This window comes from Phascolarctos cinereus, unplaced genomic scaffold (assembly GCF_003287225.1).
Source record: "Phascolarctos cinereus isolate Bilbo 61053 unplaced genomic scaffold, phaCin_HiC Scaffold_5;HRSCAF=322, whole genome shotgun sequence".
Classification (NCBI taxonomy): Eukaryota; Metazoa; Chordata; class Mammalia; order Diprotodontia; family Phascolarctidae; genus Phascolarctos; species Phascolarctos cinereus.
In genome coordinates, this window is record NW_027555958.1 from 254,134,661 (window position 1) to 254,149,454 (window position 14,794).

Consider the following 14,794-nt stretch of genomic DNA (forward strand, 5'->3'; position numbering starts at 1 on the left):
CATTCTTATGTTTCTTCAGTTTTAAAGAGTATCATCTCATTTATTATGTTAGTGACACTATACCATTGTGGGGCAAACAAAATAAGCATGAGACTTGGTACCTGCCATGAAGAAGCAGACAATTTCATTGGGATAAGAGGAAGACTTATACATTTAAATTAACAACATGGAGGCAATTTTAATAAAGTGCCAATGTGAGTAGGATAAAGAAATAATGAGTTGTTTTGGTGCAAACTAACTGATAGGACACCTAAATGGTAATGTCCTGAGCTATGGGAGTGGAATATTGAGTGTGAAGGAAGACAAATAGACAGATCAGCATATCAGAGTTAGACTAATGTATCTTGATGCTCAAAATGGATATAAAACTTTAATTTTAAAGATCATGTCATAAAAAAAGATAGAACTATATTACAAATGGTACTTTACCGTTTTACACCTGTGGCTAAGAGGAAGTATTATTAATCAAACAAGGGATAGCAAATAAGCAATACAGAGTGAAGAAAGCAGAATCAAAATATAATGACTAAAATGTAGATAAAGTAAACAATGACATGCAAAAAAACCCATATAGCCAATGTTAGTGTCTTTCTCTAAAGACTTAACAAAGTGGATTTCTGGCAAACATGGTTGCCTGAATGTCCTGCTCATACCAGATGGAATAATGGTCAAGAAATCCAGAAACTAGAAAAAAATCACTTGTACTCCAGGACTGTACAAATAGTCAGTCAGAAGCCTACAGGCAAAAGAAAAAGGAAACCACCAACAAAATCTGGGCCAGTGCAAATAAGCCCCTCCCTCTTGACCAGAGAAAGACTGGAACAGATCAGAGATAGTCCAAGACACAGATAGTCTACAAGGTTCTGCCTGGAGGCAGCAAGAGCAAGAACATATGTTGATTTAGTTTGGATGATTTCTGCAGAGAATTTCCCTACCTTTTCATCCTTTGCAACCAATATTGGTACTTAAACTGCAATTATTTTCATGGGGGTCTTTTTGCAAATACTTATTATGAGTATTACAATAAGAGATAATTAAACATCTCATGAAATGGTACTTCTTACTACTTCTGAGAGTTCAACAAACCAACTCTGCCAATTGTTATATTCTTTTTTCCAAGTCTCCATGACCTTCCATTGAGTTCTAACTTTCTTCTTTATTCTGGTTTCAATTACAGTGAAATATCAAGGTTGATATGATGCAATTCCTCAAGGACTAGTTCTACTTGAGGATTTCATATTTAGAGGACAAATAGCTAAGTTAAAGTTTGCATAAGTATGTGACTCTTGGTATTCCCTGGACCCTCTTCTACTTTGCTAACCCTCCTGAAGAAGGGGAAGAGGGTCTCAAAGGGCTGAAGGGACAGTTGTTTCATGATTTGCCATAGCCACAGAATTCAACACCCAGTGGGAGTAGTGTCTCTAGATTTAATGAGTCTAGTCTTCAGAAGGCTGACTCAGACTGCTGCCAGGACCACGCTTTGATAAGACTGATCTCAAATATAAGCATTTTGCAGTTATTCTGAATGATATTGCCCTCTCCTTTATTACCTCTTGGATTTTGCTATTATTATACAGATATGCTGTTGATTTCTGTGGGTTTATTTTGTTGCCTAAAACTGCTGAAGCTATTAACTGTCTCAGTCAGTATTTTTTCATGATTCCCTGAGATTTTCTAAGTAAACTATAATTTCATCAGCAAAGAGATAGTTTTACCTTCTATTTTGACCATATTTATACCTTTTAATTTTTTTTTCTATTGTCTTATTGCTACTGTGAGCATTTCTAGAACTACCTCAAATAACGGTAGGGAGACTGGGCACCGTTGCTTTACTTCTGTATTTACTGTGAAAGTATCTAGTGTATCTCCATTGCACATAATACTTGTCTTTGGTTTTAGATATTTTTCATCATATTAAAAAATACCATAAAATGCCTGTGTTTTTAGAGATTTTAGCACAAATGAATGCTATACCATGTCAAAGCCTTTTTCTCCGTCTATTGAGATAGAATAAAAGACATGAATTACTTAGGAAAAAACTTCCTATTTTATAGAAACAGCTAGGAAACTGAAAAATAATTTGGCAGAACTAGGCTTAGCTCAACACCGTATCCCACAATTCAATCCAGACACATATTAAATACCATAAAGAATAGAAGTTGATCATATACCTTTTATAGTTATGGATAAGCAATGTATTCTTAACCAAACAAGAGACAGAAGCAGTTACAGAAGGTAAAATTTTGATTACACGAAATTAAAAAGTCTCTGCACAAACAAAATTGATGCATCAAGGCTAAGTAGGAGAGTGGCTCAATGGGAAAAATTCTTTGTACCAAGTTTCTCTGATAGAAGTTTGGTATCCAATATAACACAAACACACACACACACACACACACACACACACGATCAAAAGCCATTCACAAATAGGTAAGTGGTCAAAGATTATGAACAGTTATCAAAAGGATTGCACAGTATTAATATAACCACATGAGAGCTGGATCTGTGCTGGCACGGCCTATGCTCCATTCTCACCCAAGTGTGACAGACCTTTCTTGGTGACCTTCTAAGTTGTCTTTGGCTAGAAAATTATTTTACCCTATCTTTTTGTGAGTTCTGTTGCTCCAAGAATTATTTTATGGCATTACCTAAAGGTGTTCAGAAGGGTTTTGGGGAGAGCTCAGGTGAGCTGCTGCTTTTTCTCCACCATCTTGGCTCTGCCCTCTTCCTCTTTTTCCTTTAAAAAATATTATTATATGGGACAACTCTTTGGGAGGGGAGATGAGGTATACTAGAAGAATTTTGGTGATATAAAAATGAAATATATCAATAAATTTTATTTTAAAAAGAAAATTACGGTAGATGAAAAATGAGAAATTTAATTTGGGAACCGGTTTTAAGACAAATATAAAATGACTGAAATTTTTATTTACCCTTTTAGCCTGTTCAAGTTGTTCAGAGAGTTCCTCTAGGGCACTAGCATGTCTCTGCCTTATGTCTTGGATTTGAGCTTCATGGTTCTTAGTTTCTTCTTCAATAGCCTTCTTCAGTTCAGCTACTTCCTGCTCACGTTTAGTCCTACAGAAAGCAATTTTTTACACAAAGAAATCCAGAATTATTTTCTTAGTACATTTAAGAATTGGTAGTACAAAACCACATCTTTTTATAGAAGTTTTAGTTCCCTAAATACTGTATCGTAATAAACTATAATAGAAAAGCTAGTTCAACTGGTATTTTATGAGAAGAACCAGTGTGGTGTAGTGGCAGCCCAGAAACTGGGATTTAAATTCCAGTATTATTCTGGGCAAGATCACATGTGCCTCAAAGTCCTATTTTGTGAAATGGGAATAATACTTTATCCACACCAAACCCATGAAATAGGCTGGTGAAGTACTTCATAAACTTTGAGGAACAGAATATGATTAATTATTAGACCTATACCTCAGCTGCTCAATAACTGGGCAAACTTAGCCAAGTCACTAATCCTCTCTGGGCCTCAGTTACTTTCTCTCTATACAAGAGGGGGCTGGATATGCTAGGTTTCCTTCTAACCCTAACCAGTCTATGCCTTTATAAGCTAGAAATTTCTAATTGTCATTTCCTATAAAAATTTATTCACTCTACATATTGCTTTTAGTGGAAAAGAAGCAAACAACAAGTTGATACTGAGGAGCCATTTAAATAATAACAGCACTCAGGGTATTATATAGTACAAATTCAACTTAATCTCCTCGGCAGTCTACACCCACAGAATGATGATCCTACAAAACCACAGACAGTTAATCCATGTTTATTGAATTATATAAGGTATATAAAGGTATAGAGTAGGATTTGGGGAGCACAGCAGCCATGCTTTATGAAACAGGACAGCCTCTGTCTATTCTCCTCAGTGCCAAACATAGGGTTTTGCACTCAGAACTCACATAAATACTTCTTGCACAAAGCTGTCACTCTCGGGGAACAGTGTTTGAGCAATAATAAAGTCATCTTACATTTGGATTAGGCTTCACAGTTTTCAAAGTACTCTTACACAACCACAGTTGTGAGACAGGCTGAGCAAAGATTAGTACTTTAGTTTATAAAAAGGACCCTAATGCTCAGACAGGTAGAACGACTTGCACGAGGTCACAGAGGCACTAAATAGGGCTGGGGTGAGAACCCAAGTTTTCCAAATCCTCATCCAACATTGTTCTGATACTACATGCTCTTAGGCATATTTCGAGGTATTCTCAGTTAGGCAGGATAGTGTTGGGGTTCGGGGGAGAGAACAGTAGCTATAAATATGTGGGCACAGTCTACTGATGTACTAGAACCTTTTAGCAGAGTTACAGTTACATATATTAACTATTTATTATATAAGGCACAATCTAGAAGACCCAGAAACAAAAATGAAACAGTACTTAACTCACAAAGAACTTATATTCAACAGAAGAGAAATAACATTCACATAGGAAGGTAAATGGAAGATAATTTGAAGAAATCCCACATCACCTCAAATTGAACACAACAAAAACTGAATTCATCTTTCCTCCACACATTCTCCCACTATTTGGCTCTCTTATTCAAATCTTCTGGTTCTATCAAAGGCATTATTGCTTTCTTTGTCTCAGAATCCTATCTGAAGCCTTGTTGGTCCTTCCTTTCTTATTGGATAAATGTCTAAACTTTTGGCCTGGCACCCACATGCACCGATAACCATCTATTCAAATTTATTTATTTTTATTCCTCAATCTGGATCTTTCACTCCAGTGAAGTAGATCTTCTTACTATTCTCCACTCACATCGGTCTCATTTTTGCCTTTGTGTTTTTGCTTATACCATTCTCTTTGTCTAGAATGTCCTTTGATGTCATCTCACTAATTCAAATCCTACACCTTCACTGGAGGTATAAATCAAATTCTATTAAAGAAATACACATACCTGAAACTGCTGGGAAAACTAGAGAGCAATTTGGCATAAACTAGGTATAGACCAACATCTCACACTATATAGCAAGATAAGGTCAAAATAAGTACAAGATTTAGATATAAAGGATAATGTTATAAGCATGAAATAGTTTACCTGTAAGAGCTATAGGTATGGGGAAGAATTTATGGCCAAACAAGAAACAGAAAGGATCACGGGAAACTTAATGTATAATTTTGATTACATAAAATTTACAAAAACTTCATGAAAAAATCTACACCAAAAAACCCCCCAAATGAAGACAAGATTAGAAGGAAAACAAGAAACTGGAAAAAATATTTATAGCAAGTTTCTCTGATAAAGGCCCCACTTCTCAAATATATAGGGAAGAGTGTCAAATTTATAAAAAGTAAGAGCCTTTCTCCAATTTATAAATGGTCAAAGGATATGGACAAGCAGTTTTCAGAAGAACAAATCAAAGCTACCTATAGTCATATGAAAATGTGCTCTAAATCACTATTGATCAGAGAAATGCAAATTAAAAACAACCTTGACACACCACCTCACACCTGTCAGATTGGTTAACATGACAAAAGGAAAATGATAAATGCTGGAGGGGAGACTGAAAAATAGGGGCACTAATACACAAGTTGTGAACTGGTTCAAACATCCTGAAAAACACTGTGGAACTATGTTCAAAAGGCTATAAACTGTGCCTACCCTCTTTGACCCCAGTAATACCACTATTTGGTTGTATCTCAAAGAGATCAAAGAAGAAGGAAAAGGACCTATATGTACAAAAATATTTATAGCAGCTCTTTTTATAGTGGCAAAGAATTGGAAATTAAGGGGATGCCCATCAATTGGGGAATGGCTGAACAAGTTATAGCATACAATTGTGATGGAATACTTGTGTGCTATAAGAAATGATGAGCAGGATGATTTAGAAAAACCCGGGAAATGAGAGAAATGATTATTAATAATCAATGATTTGGGGAGATCCAGAGTTCTTCCCCTTTTCTCAAGTCCTGATTTCAAAAATTTAGTCTTTTGAAGGATATTACTAATAATGAGATTAGACTAACTTTCTAAACAATCTTGTTCAGACTCTACTCAGGTAGGGCAGCCATTATGTTCTACTCAGGTTTGGGTGGGGATAAATTCTTCAGAATAGATTGCCCAAGGCTGGAGATTATCATGGTATAGGGACAGTCTCTCTTTGACATGATGTCACTCTCAACCCTCCCCGTAATATTCATTCTCTCATTAATTTTTAACCAATCAGAGTTGATTGCAACCTGCTGGAACACTCCTCATCCAAAGGGCATATAAACTATGAGCCTGCTTCCATGATTCCTTTGGTCTAAGAGAGAGATGGCCAAATGATCAACTCTGTATTAATACACTTGTTGGCATTATTAGTAAAATGATTAAATTACCCCAGAAATTGTGTCTCAAACTTTTTAAATGCCACAGAAGACTTCTATGAACTGACATAAAGTCAGCAGAACCAAGAGAACACGTTTCACAGTAATAGCAATATTGTAATGATGACCAACTGTGAAAGACTTAGCTACTCTGATCAATACAATGAACTAAGACAATTCCAAAGGACTCGTGTGTGTGTGTGTGTGAAGCCATGCAAAAAAATTGTGTATGCCCTTTGATCCAGCAATATCACTACTAGGTCTGTATCCCAAAAAGATTTTTAAAGGGGGGAAAAGGGGAACGACCCATACGTACAAAAATATAGCAGCACTTTTTGTACTGCAAAGAGCCAGAATGTGAAGGGATGCCTATTAATTGGGGAATAGCTGAACAAGTTGTGGTATATGATTATAAAGGAATATTATTGTGCCGTAAGAAATTATGAGCAGGATGATTTCAAAAAACTTGGAAAGAATTATACAAACTGATGCAGAGTGAAGTGAGCAGAACCAGGAGAACACTGTACACAGTAACAGCAATGTTTTATGATGATCAACTGTGAATGCCTTAGCCACTCTCAGCAATACAATGACCCAAGACAATTTCAAAGGACTCATGATGAAAAATGCTATCTACCTCCAGAGAAGGAACTAATGGAGTCTGAATGCAGATTGAAGCATACTATTTTTCACTTTATTTTTTCATGTCCCCCCCATCTACATTTTCTTTTACAACACGACGAATATGGAAATAATGTTTTGCATGATTGCATATGCATTACCTATAGCAAACTGCTTACCATCTCAAGGAGGGGGCAGAAAATATATATTTGATACCTACATTTTCAATGGGTGGGGGAGAGAGAGAATTTAGAAGTCAAGAAAATTTTTAATAAATGTTAAAAATAAAGAAAAAAAGGAAAGAAATGTGTGCTTATACATACACACGTATATGTATGTATACACACACATATAGAAAGAATGAGAAATAGAGCACCGTATTATTCTACTTCAAGTATTAAATTTTATCTTCCCAACTCAATTCTTAAAAGGCAGAGATGAAATCATATTTCCCCTGGGATTAAACACAAAACCTGTTAGCATGACATTTAAATCTCTTGACACTTTTGGTTCCTGCCCTCTCATACAGATTTATTTCATGTTACTCTAGTTTCACAAACTCTGTTAAGCGTCAAACTGGCCCATTAATTATTCCTCAAATTTGACATGCCATGTCCAGTTCCCACACCTGGAATCTATTTAAACATTCCCTACTATCTCTCTTAGAATCTCTACTTTCCCTCAAGTCTCAGCTTAGAGGTCACCTCCTTTTCTGATCCTTTTAGTTGTAGTGTTACTTTTGGCTTCATGTTTATTTCTGTGTGTACGTATTGTGTCCTTCCATGAGAAGGTAATTTCCTTGAAGGCAGGGACTTTCACTTTTCCAAATCCTTCAGGATTACAAAACAGTGTAACACAGTACCACTAATGCAGTGCGAAAATAGACCCAGAGATCAATAATCTAGTCAAAGGATTACAGATACTATATATGTTACCGATATTTTGATAATTATGTCCTTTGTGCATGTACTTCTATTTTTATTCTTAGGTAACGATCATGCCAAAGTTTGACTATTGTTGCCCCTTTATCTTGTCATTTCTTAATTTCATTCCTTCATCTTATTAATGACCCATGAATCCTTGCTAATCATTGACAGCTAATCAGTTACAGCAAAGTGGTAGAGGATACTTTGACAGATGTGCGGAAGAGGTCTAGAGGCAGGGAATAGAGCCACCAAAATCCTTTGCTGGGCCCATGTTGAACAGAAAAATAGTTTTAGGCCATTATCACATGATGTGCCCAAGAGTAAACATCTGAGTCCTGATGTTGCCATGTACAATTTGTGTGACTTGAGGATAACTGTGTCACTTCTCTGAACCTCAGTTTCCTCATCTATTAATTAGAAATCACACCAGATGATCTCCAAGATCTCTTCCAGCTTGGCCCCTGTGCTATGTTCACTACCTTCCTCAGACAGTTGTGGTGGTGAGGAGCAAATAAATAAATGTACAGTGTACACAGTGTGCTTTACATTCTGAGGCACTATGTAAATATGAGCTAAAATTACAATCAGAACTGACAGGGGACTCAGAAAAATCCTATGTTTCTGAGTTACAAATGGGGAGTTACCTTAACTCCTGCTGAGCTGCAGTAGTATCCAAAGTATCTTCAAGTTCTGTTTTCAGGGCTTCCAGCTCTTCACTCAAGTCTCTTTTCTGCTTTTCTGCTTTGTTTCGGGAGACCTTTTCTGATTCTAGGTCCTCCTGGAGTTCAGCAATCTGAGCTTGTAGTTCTCGGACAACTTTCAGTGCATTGTTCTTATGAAGAGTTTCATCATCACCTCTGTTAAAAATCCAGGTGTAACAGGAAATCAGACACCACATACACGTATAGATACATACATATGAAATGTTTTCTTAAATGATACCAATCACTGGAGACCTCAGAAAAGTACCCCAGTTGCTCATTCATTCTTTCTTCAGATGGTAAGAGCCACAGCAATGATGGCAGGGAACTGGGTACCAGAACAGTCCCAATGTCAGTCATCCATAATATACTGCTGGGGGACGTTATTCAGTCAATTCCCAGTGACCAATGCATAAGAGTCTATCGAATGTGACTTTTTTTTTTAAAATCCCAGGTCAGTCACACACCGTCACATCACAGACAATGAACTACTTTTTATCGGTATTAAATGCAATGTATTCAGGCAATAGAATATGCATTTTTAATCAACAAAAGATAACCCAATAACACAGATGGATGTCATTTGAGTATATTACAGACCACTTGAAAAGAAAGAGAAGATTAGGAGTTTGGGAAATGGATAAGAAGCTTGGCCCAGAGGAAGGACATAGTAGTGATGGGGCCTTCAGTTATCTAGACATGGGCTGGGATAATCATGTCTTGACTTACTTCAGTAATACTTTCATCATTCAAAAGGTGAGGAACCAACAAGGAAAAATTCTCCTCTCGATCTGATTTTTATTAACAGAGAAGAACTAATTCCTAGGTGGAAACAAAGGAGACCTTGGGAGAAATGATCATTCGCTCCTAGAGTTTGTGTAAAGGAGGAGAAGAAAGCCATATAGATTGACATGCAAACCTAGATTATAGGTTTTCATAAGGTTCAGAAGATGTTAAGTCTAGGAAGGATGGGAAACTCTCAAAAATGAACTTCTGAAGATACCCAGGGAAACAAATGAAGAAGAAATTGATGTGGATGCACCTGGAGCTCACCAATCAAATTAGATTTTTAAAATAAATGTACAGAAAATGGGTTTGATGTATAGGTAACAGAATAAATATAAAAGTGCAGTATGGTCCTAGAAAAAGTTTAAGGACTAAAATTCACAATGAATTAAGCTTTCAAGGAAAGCTAAAGACATACACACACACACACACACACACACACACACGTGTGTGTGTTGTGTAGTTAAGCTAGACCTGTGGAAACAGGATCAAAGAAGGAAAAGGACCTTTATTTAGGTCAAATGGGATGCTCATAATCGATAATAGACAAGACAGCTGATCAACTCTGATTCTGCTCATGCTTTCTCTGACAAAGAAAAAGACCTTTGCACCAGAGGGGACAGAATGAAAAAGGCTGATAGGAATTTGATCCACAAGAGAAGTAAGGAGTAAGGAACACATAACCAAGGACTCTTAATGAATTCAAGTCACCTGGCTATATTCTCAGGTTAAAAGAACTGGCAAATACGAGTTACTACAAGTGATATCTGAAATAAGATAGAAAAGAGTCGATAATCTTAGGTGAGTAAGCTTGATTTTGTTTGATTCCTAGGAAAAATCCAGAGTGGATCATTGAAGAGATGATCAGAAAACATCTAGAAAAGAAGTAGTGATTAGGAAGAGTTAGTATGGCTTTATCAAGAACAAGTCATGCCTTATTTTTTTTAACCTAGATTTTAGCAAATAATTTGATTTCATGCTATTCTTATGGAAAAGATGAAGAGATAGGGGAAAGATGCCAGTATAGCTTAGCTAGATTCAGAACAGGGTGAATGGCTGAATTTGAAGAGAAGTTATAAGGGTTCTGTCTCATCTTGACAGCATTCTCTAGTGGGTTACACCAGGGATCTGTGTTTGGTCCTATATTAATTAATATTTTTATTATTTATTTGGATAAAGGCACAGATGGTATGTATATCAAAACTACAGATGACACAAAGCTGGGAAGGATAGTTATCTGGACTCAGATAAATCTTTATAGGATAGAGCAGTGGGATGAACCTAATAAGACATAACTCAATAGAAATAATTATAAAATTGTAAAATTTTACACTTGGGGTTAAAAAGATAAATGTCAGGTACAAGACGGAAGAAGCATACTTAGATAGCAGTGTGAAAAAGATCTGGTAGTTTTAGAAGCATGGCCACTCCACTCAACCTGAGCTCATCATGGGTTCCATGAAGAGGGGCACACCTTCCAGGAATAGGGAGGTCATAGTCCCATTATCAGACGTCATTCTGGAGTATCAGGTTCAGTGTTGGGCCTCAAAGTTTAAGAAGAACATTGATCATCTGGAGCATGTCCAAAGGAAGGTAACCAGGATGGTGAGAGGGTCAAAGTAGTATATATTCTTGACACATATGGACTGGTTGAAACCAGTAGTCTCTTAAAAAGTCTGTAATTATTTATGTGATAAGTAGGTAGTTTGAAATTTACCTGTTTTTTCCCCCAGATGGAAAAATTGGGATCTTTGAGATGGAGATGGATCAGAAAATTTGCTTTTTGATGAAAGAACCAAAAGAAAAGGGGTGAGCATTCATCTCTGTATGGCAGAATCTAATACTACTATAAAATGAGTGACACAGATAAGAGGCTAGAGCAGGCCTGCACAACTTATGGCCTGTAGGCACGCCAAAGGATTTCAGGCGGCCCATGAAAAATGTAGAGGATTTTCCTTTGGCAGGCTGCAGGTAATGCAGGCCTAGGCCAGAGAATCACAGGATCCAAGTTGAAGGGATTGCCATCTAGTCCACCTCGTTCAACCATATTTGAAAAAGAACTCTCATTATAACACATCTGACAATTGGTCCATTCAGACGTAGTTGGAAGACTTTTAATCAAGGAAACCCCCACAATATGGTGAGGCAGCCCACTCAACTATTGGTCAGTCATACTTGTTAGGAAGATTTTCTTGACATCACATCTCAATATGCTTCTCTGAAACTTATATCCATTGTTCTGGCCGCTGGGGCAAAATAGAATAAATCTAATGTTTCCTCCAAATACTTGAAGGTAGCTATCTTATGCTTGAGTCTTCTCTTCTCTAGGCTAAATAGCACTAATTCCTCCAAATGACCTCATATGATATGAACTTAATGCTCTCTATGATTCTAATGGCCCTTCTCTGGGTGTTCTAAAGCACGAGCAATGTCCTTCAAACTATAGTATCTACAACTGAACACAGTACTCTGTGGTCTGCCCAGGGCAGGGCATATGAAGGTCAGCATATCCCTATTCTTAGGAGCTATACCTTTGTTATTGCAGCCCAAATTTGTATTACAATTTCTTGACTGTCACATTACACAACTGCCTCATAATGAATTTGCAGTCCACTAAAACACCTAGAACTTATTAACTGCAAAATGCACTCCCAATTTTTTACTTACGTGGTCAATTTTTTGATCCCGTATAAAACCTTTTATTTATCCCTACTCAATTTTATAATTCTGCACTATTCACGCCAATGTTTTAAAACCCTCAAAATCTTTTTGGATTCTGACTCTATTATCTAGTGTGTTAGTTATACTTCTTTGTATCATCTGCAAATTTGATAAAATGCCTTTATCCAGTATTAAACAGTAAAAATAGTTTTCTGTGTAAGATTATTTCTTGTAACCAAAAGAGTCTCACTACTTTAGGTCATGAGGCCAAACGTATTCCAAAAGAACCTCTGGTTATAAATTTAATCTTTATGTTGATATGAATATAGATTCTTAAGAACATAAATTAAATACGTCTGCTTTCTAAAAACAGAATATCTTATAAATGGGGAAAAAATTGAGGTAAATAGTGTTTCCTCCCTAAGCTTCACCACAAACTAAATACATTTAAATGAACAGAAACACTGGTAATTCTATTATGGTAAAGCCAGTCAGTTTGGTGTCATATGAATGTTGGCATATGTAGCTGACATCTGGAAACGTCTCTCCCCAAGTCCTCTCCAGTTTACTCAGAAACAAAATCCATATGAACATGACTAAACACAATGTTCTTAACAATCTCAGACCTGGCAAGAGCACCCTGTAGCTCCTCCTCTTTCTTGGCCAACTGGATCTTTAGTTCTTCAATCTGGGCCTGTAGCTCAGCTATTTGGTCCTGTAGATCTGTAGTTTCACCATCAAGTTTTCTTTTGGCTTTTTCCAGTTCTTGACGAGTTTTCTCTTCTTTTTTTAAGCGCTCTAAGGCAAGACAGAGGAGGCTCTTCAACACACTGAACACATCAAGATAACCAAGTTGGAATTTTTTCAAGTATAAGCAGCTTTTAAAAAATTATTATTCATGAACATGCTACTATCTGTTACATTTTATAAGATGTCCAGATGTTTGAAACCTGTTACAATTTAAAGAGACATGAGTTTGACAGGAATTGTATGGAGGAATAGTGAGATGTTGATGGTATTTTCAGAGAGGCAGATGCGGTGTTAGTGCACGTCTGTGGACCAGGAGCAAGAGAGAATCGTGGCTGAGGAATAATGGGGAGAAAAGCAGAGATTGCTTTTCTCCTATACCTTTATCTAGATTGGAGTAATGCAAGTGCTTGATTTACTCAAGAAATACATTCCGATAACATGTTCTTTAGAATAAACAGCCTGCAGTGAGAACAGATTCTGCATAAGATTGTAAAAGGTAGGGACTGTGTTCCAACCTCAAATTATTCTTTCCCTTGCATCTGTCATAAATCGAGAAATAGTATTCTAGGGGCAGCTAAGTGGCACAGTGGATAGAGCCTCGGAGTCAGAAGGACCTGAGTTCAAATCCGGCCTCAGACACTTGACACTTACTAGCTAGCTGTGTGACTCTGGGCAAATCACTTAACCTCAATTGCCTCATCAAAAAGTAAAAGTATTCTGAAAGTAATCACTGGCTGCTTAAAAACTATATATTTGTGTGAAATCTCCAATTATATGGTTTTATAAAAGAATGCTGATGTTAGACTTTTATTAGAGAGGTTAAATTCAAGGGCTTTCCCTAATTCTATATCTTTCTTCTAATTCTAGTTGTGTTGATTTTATTTGTACAAAAGCCTCATTAAAAACTTTTTACATAACCAAAATTTTCATTTTCATCTTTTATCATCTCCACTATCCTGCTAGTTATTACGAGTACTTCTTCAGTCTCTAGTTGTGAGGGATATGGGTTTTATGGTGTGACTTGTTTTAGTTAGATCATTTATCAACCTGGAATTTCTTGTGCTATATATTTGACATAAGTTGCTGACTTAACCCATTTTCTACCAAAGTGCTTGAGTCAGCCTAGCAGTTTTGTAGACTAAACATACCCTTCTCTAGAGTTTATGTTCTTGGGTTTATCAAACACTCCACTGGCTGTGTGTTTTTGCTTTTAGGTTACCTAATCCATTCCATTAATCAATTCTATTTTTTTAAAAGTCAGATACCAAATGTTAATGATTTGCAGCAAACATAATGTGAATTCTTCTGACACTTAAAAATCTATAGGGTACCAAATAATCTGTAAGATTAGAAGATATTCCCAAAAGGATAAGTGGTCAAAGGATACACACAATTTTTGTTTTTCTTTTTTTGTATTTTGCTAGGCAATGAGGTTGAGTGACTTGCTCAGGGTCACACAGCTAGTGAGTGGCAAGTATTTGAGGCTGGATTTGAACTCAGTTTCTCCTGACTCCAGGGCCGGTGCTATCTACTGAGCCACCTAGCTGACCCCGATACACACAATTTTTAAAAGAAAAGCAAACTACCAAGAACCATCTGAAAAATTGTTTTAACATAATTATCAAAGAAATGCAAATTAGAAAAACTATGAAGTATCACTTCATATCTATCAAATTAGAAAAGATGGGAAAATTTGATGTTGATACAGCTAAATGGTTAAACCATTCTGGAAGACAATCTCAAATTACGCAAGAAAAATCACAAAATTACTCAGTTTTACCCAATTTTCACCACTGGATCTATAATCCAGGGAGGTACAAGAGAACTACAACAACAAAAATACCCACTTATAGGAAAATATTCACAGCCAAATTAAAGGACAGGAAAAGTGGAAGACCTTGACTCAAATCCTGCCCTAGGCACATACTAGTCATGTGACCCCAGCAGGTCACTTAACAACGGGCTAAGACTGTAAAATGCAGAGAAGGGAAGGAGCCTCCTTGCTATGGTAGAGAGA

General features: G+C 36.6%; 1 protein-coding gene across 1 annotated transcript in view; it reads right to left on the reverse strand.

Moving 5' to 3' along the window:
* The window catches only part of MYH10 (myosin heavy chain 10), a 182,921-nt gene that overhangs the window by 24,560 nt on the left and 143,567 nt on the right, over positions 1-14,794 (reverse strand). The window contains 4 exon segments of the mRNA XM_020966465.2: position 57; positions 2,934-3,078; positions 8,524-8,736; positions 12,654-12,825. Of these exon segments, the coding sequence (XP_020822124.1) occupies position 57; positions 2,934-3,078; positions 8,524-8,736; positions 12,654-12,825 (531 nt within the window).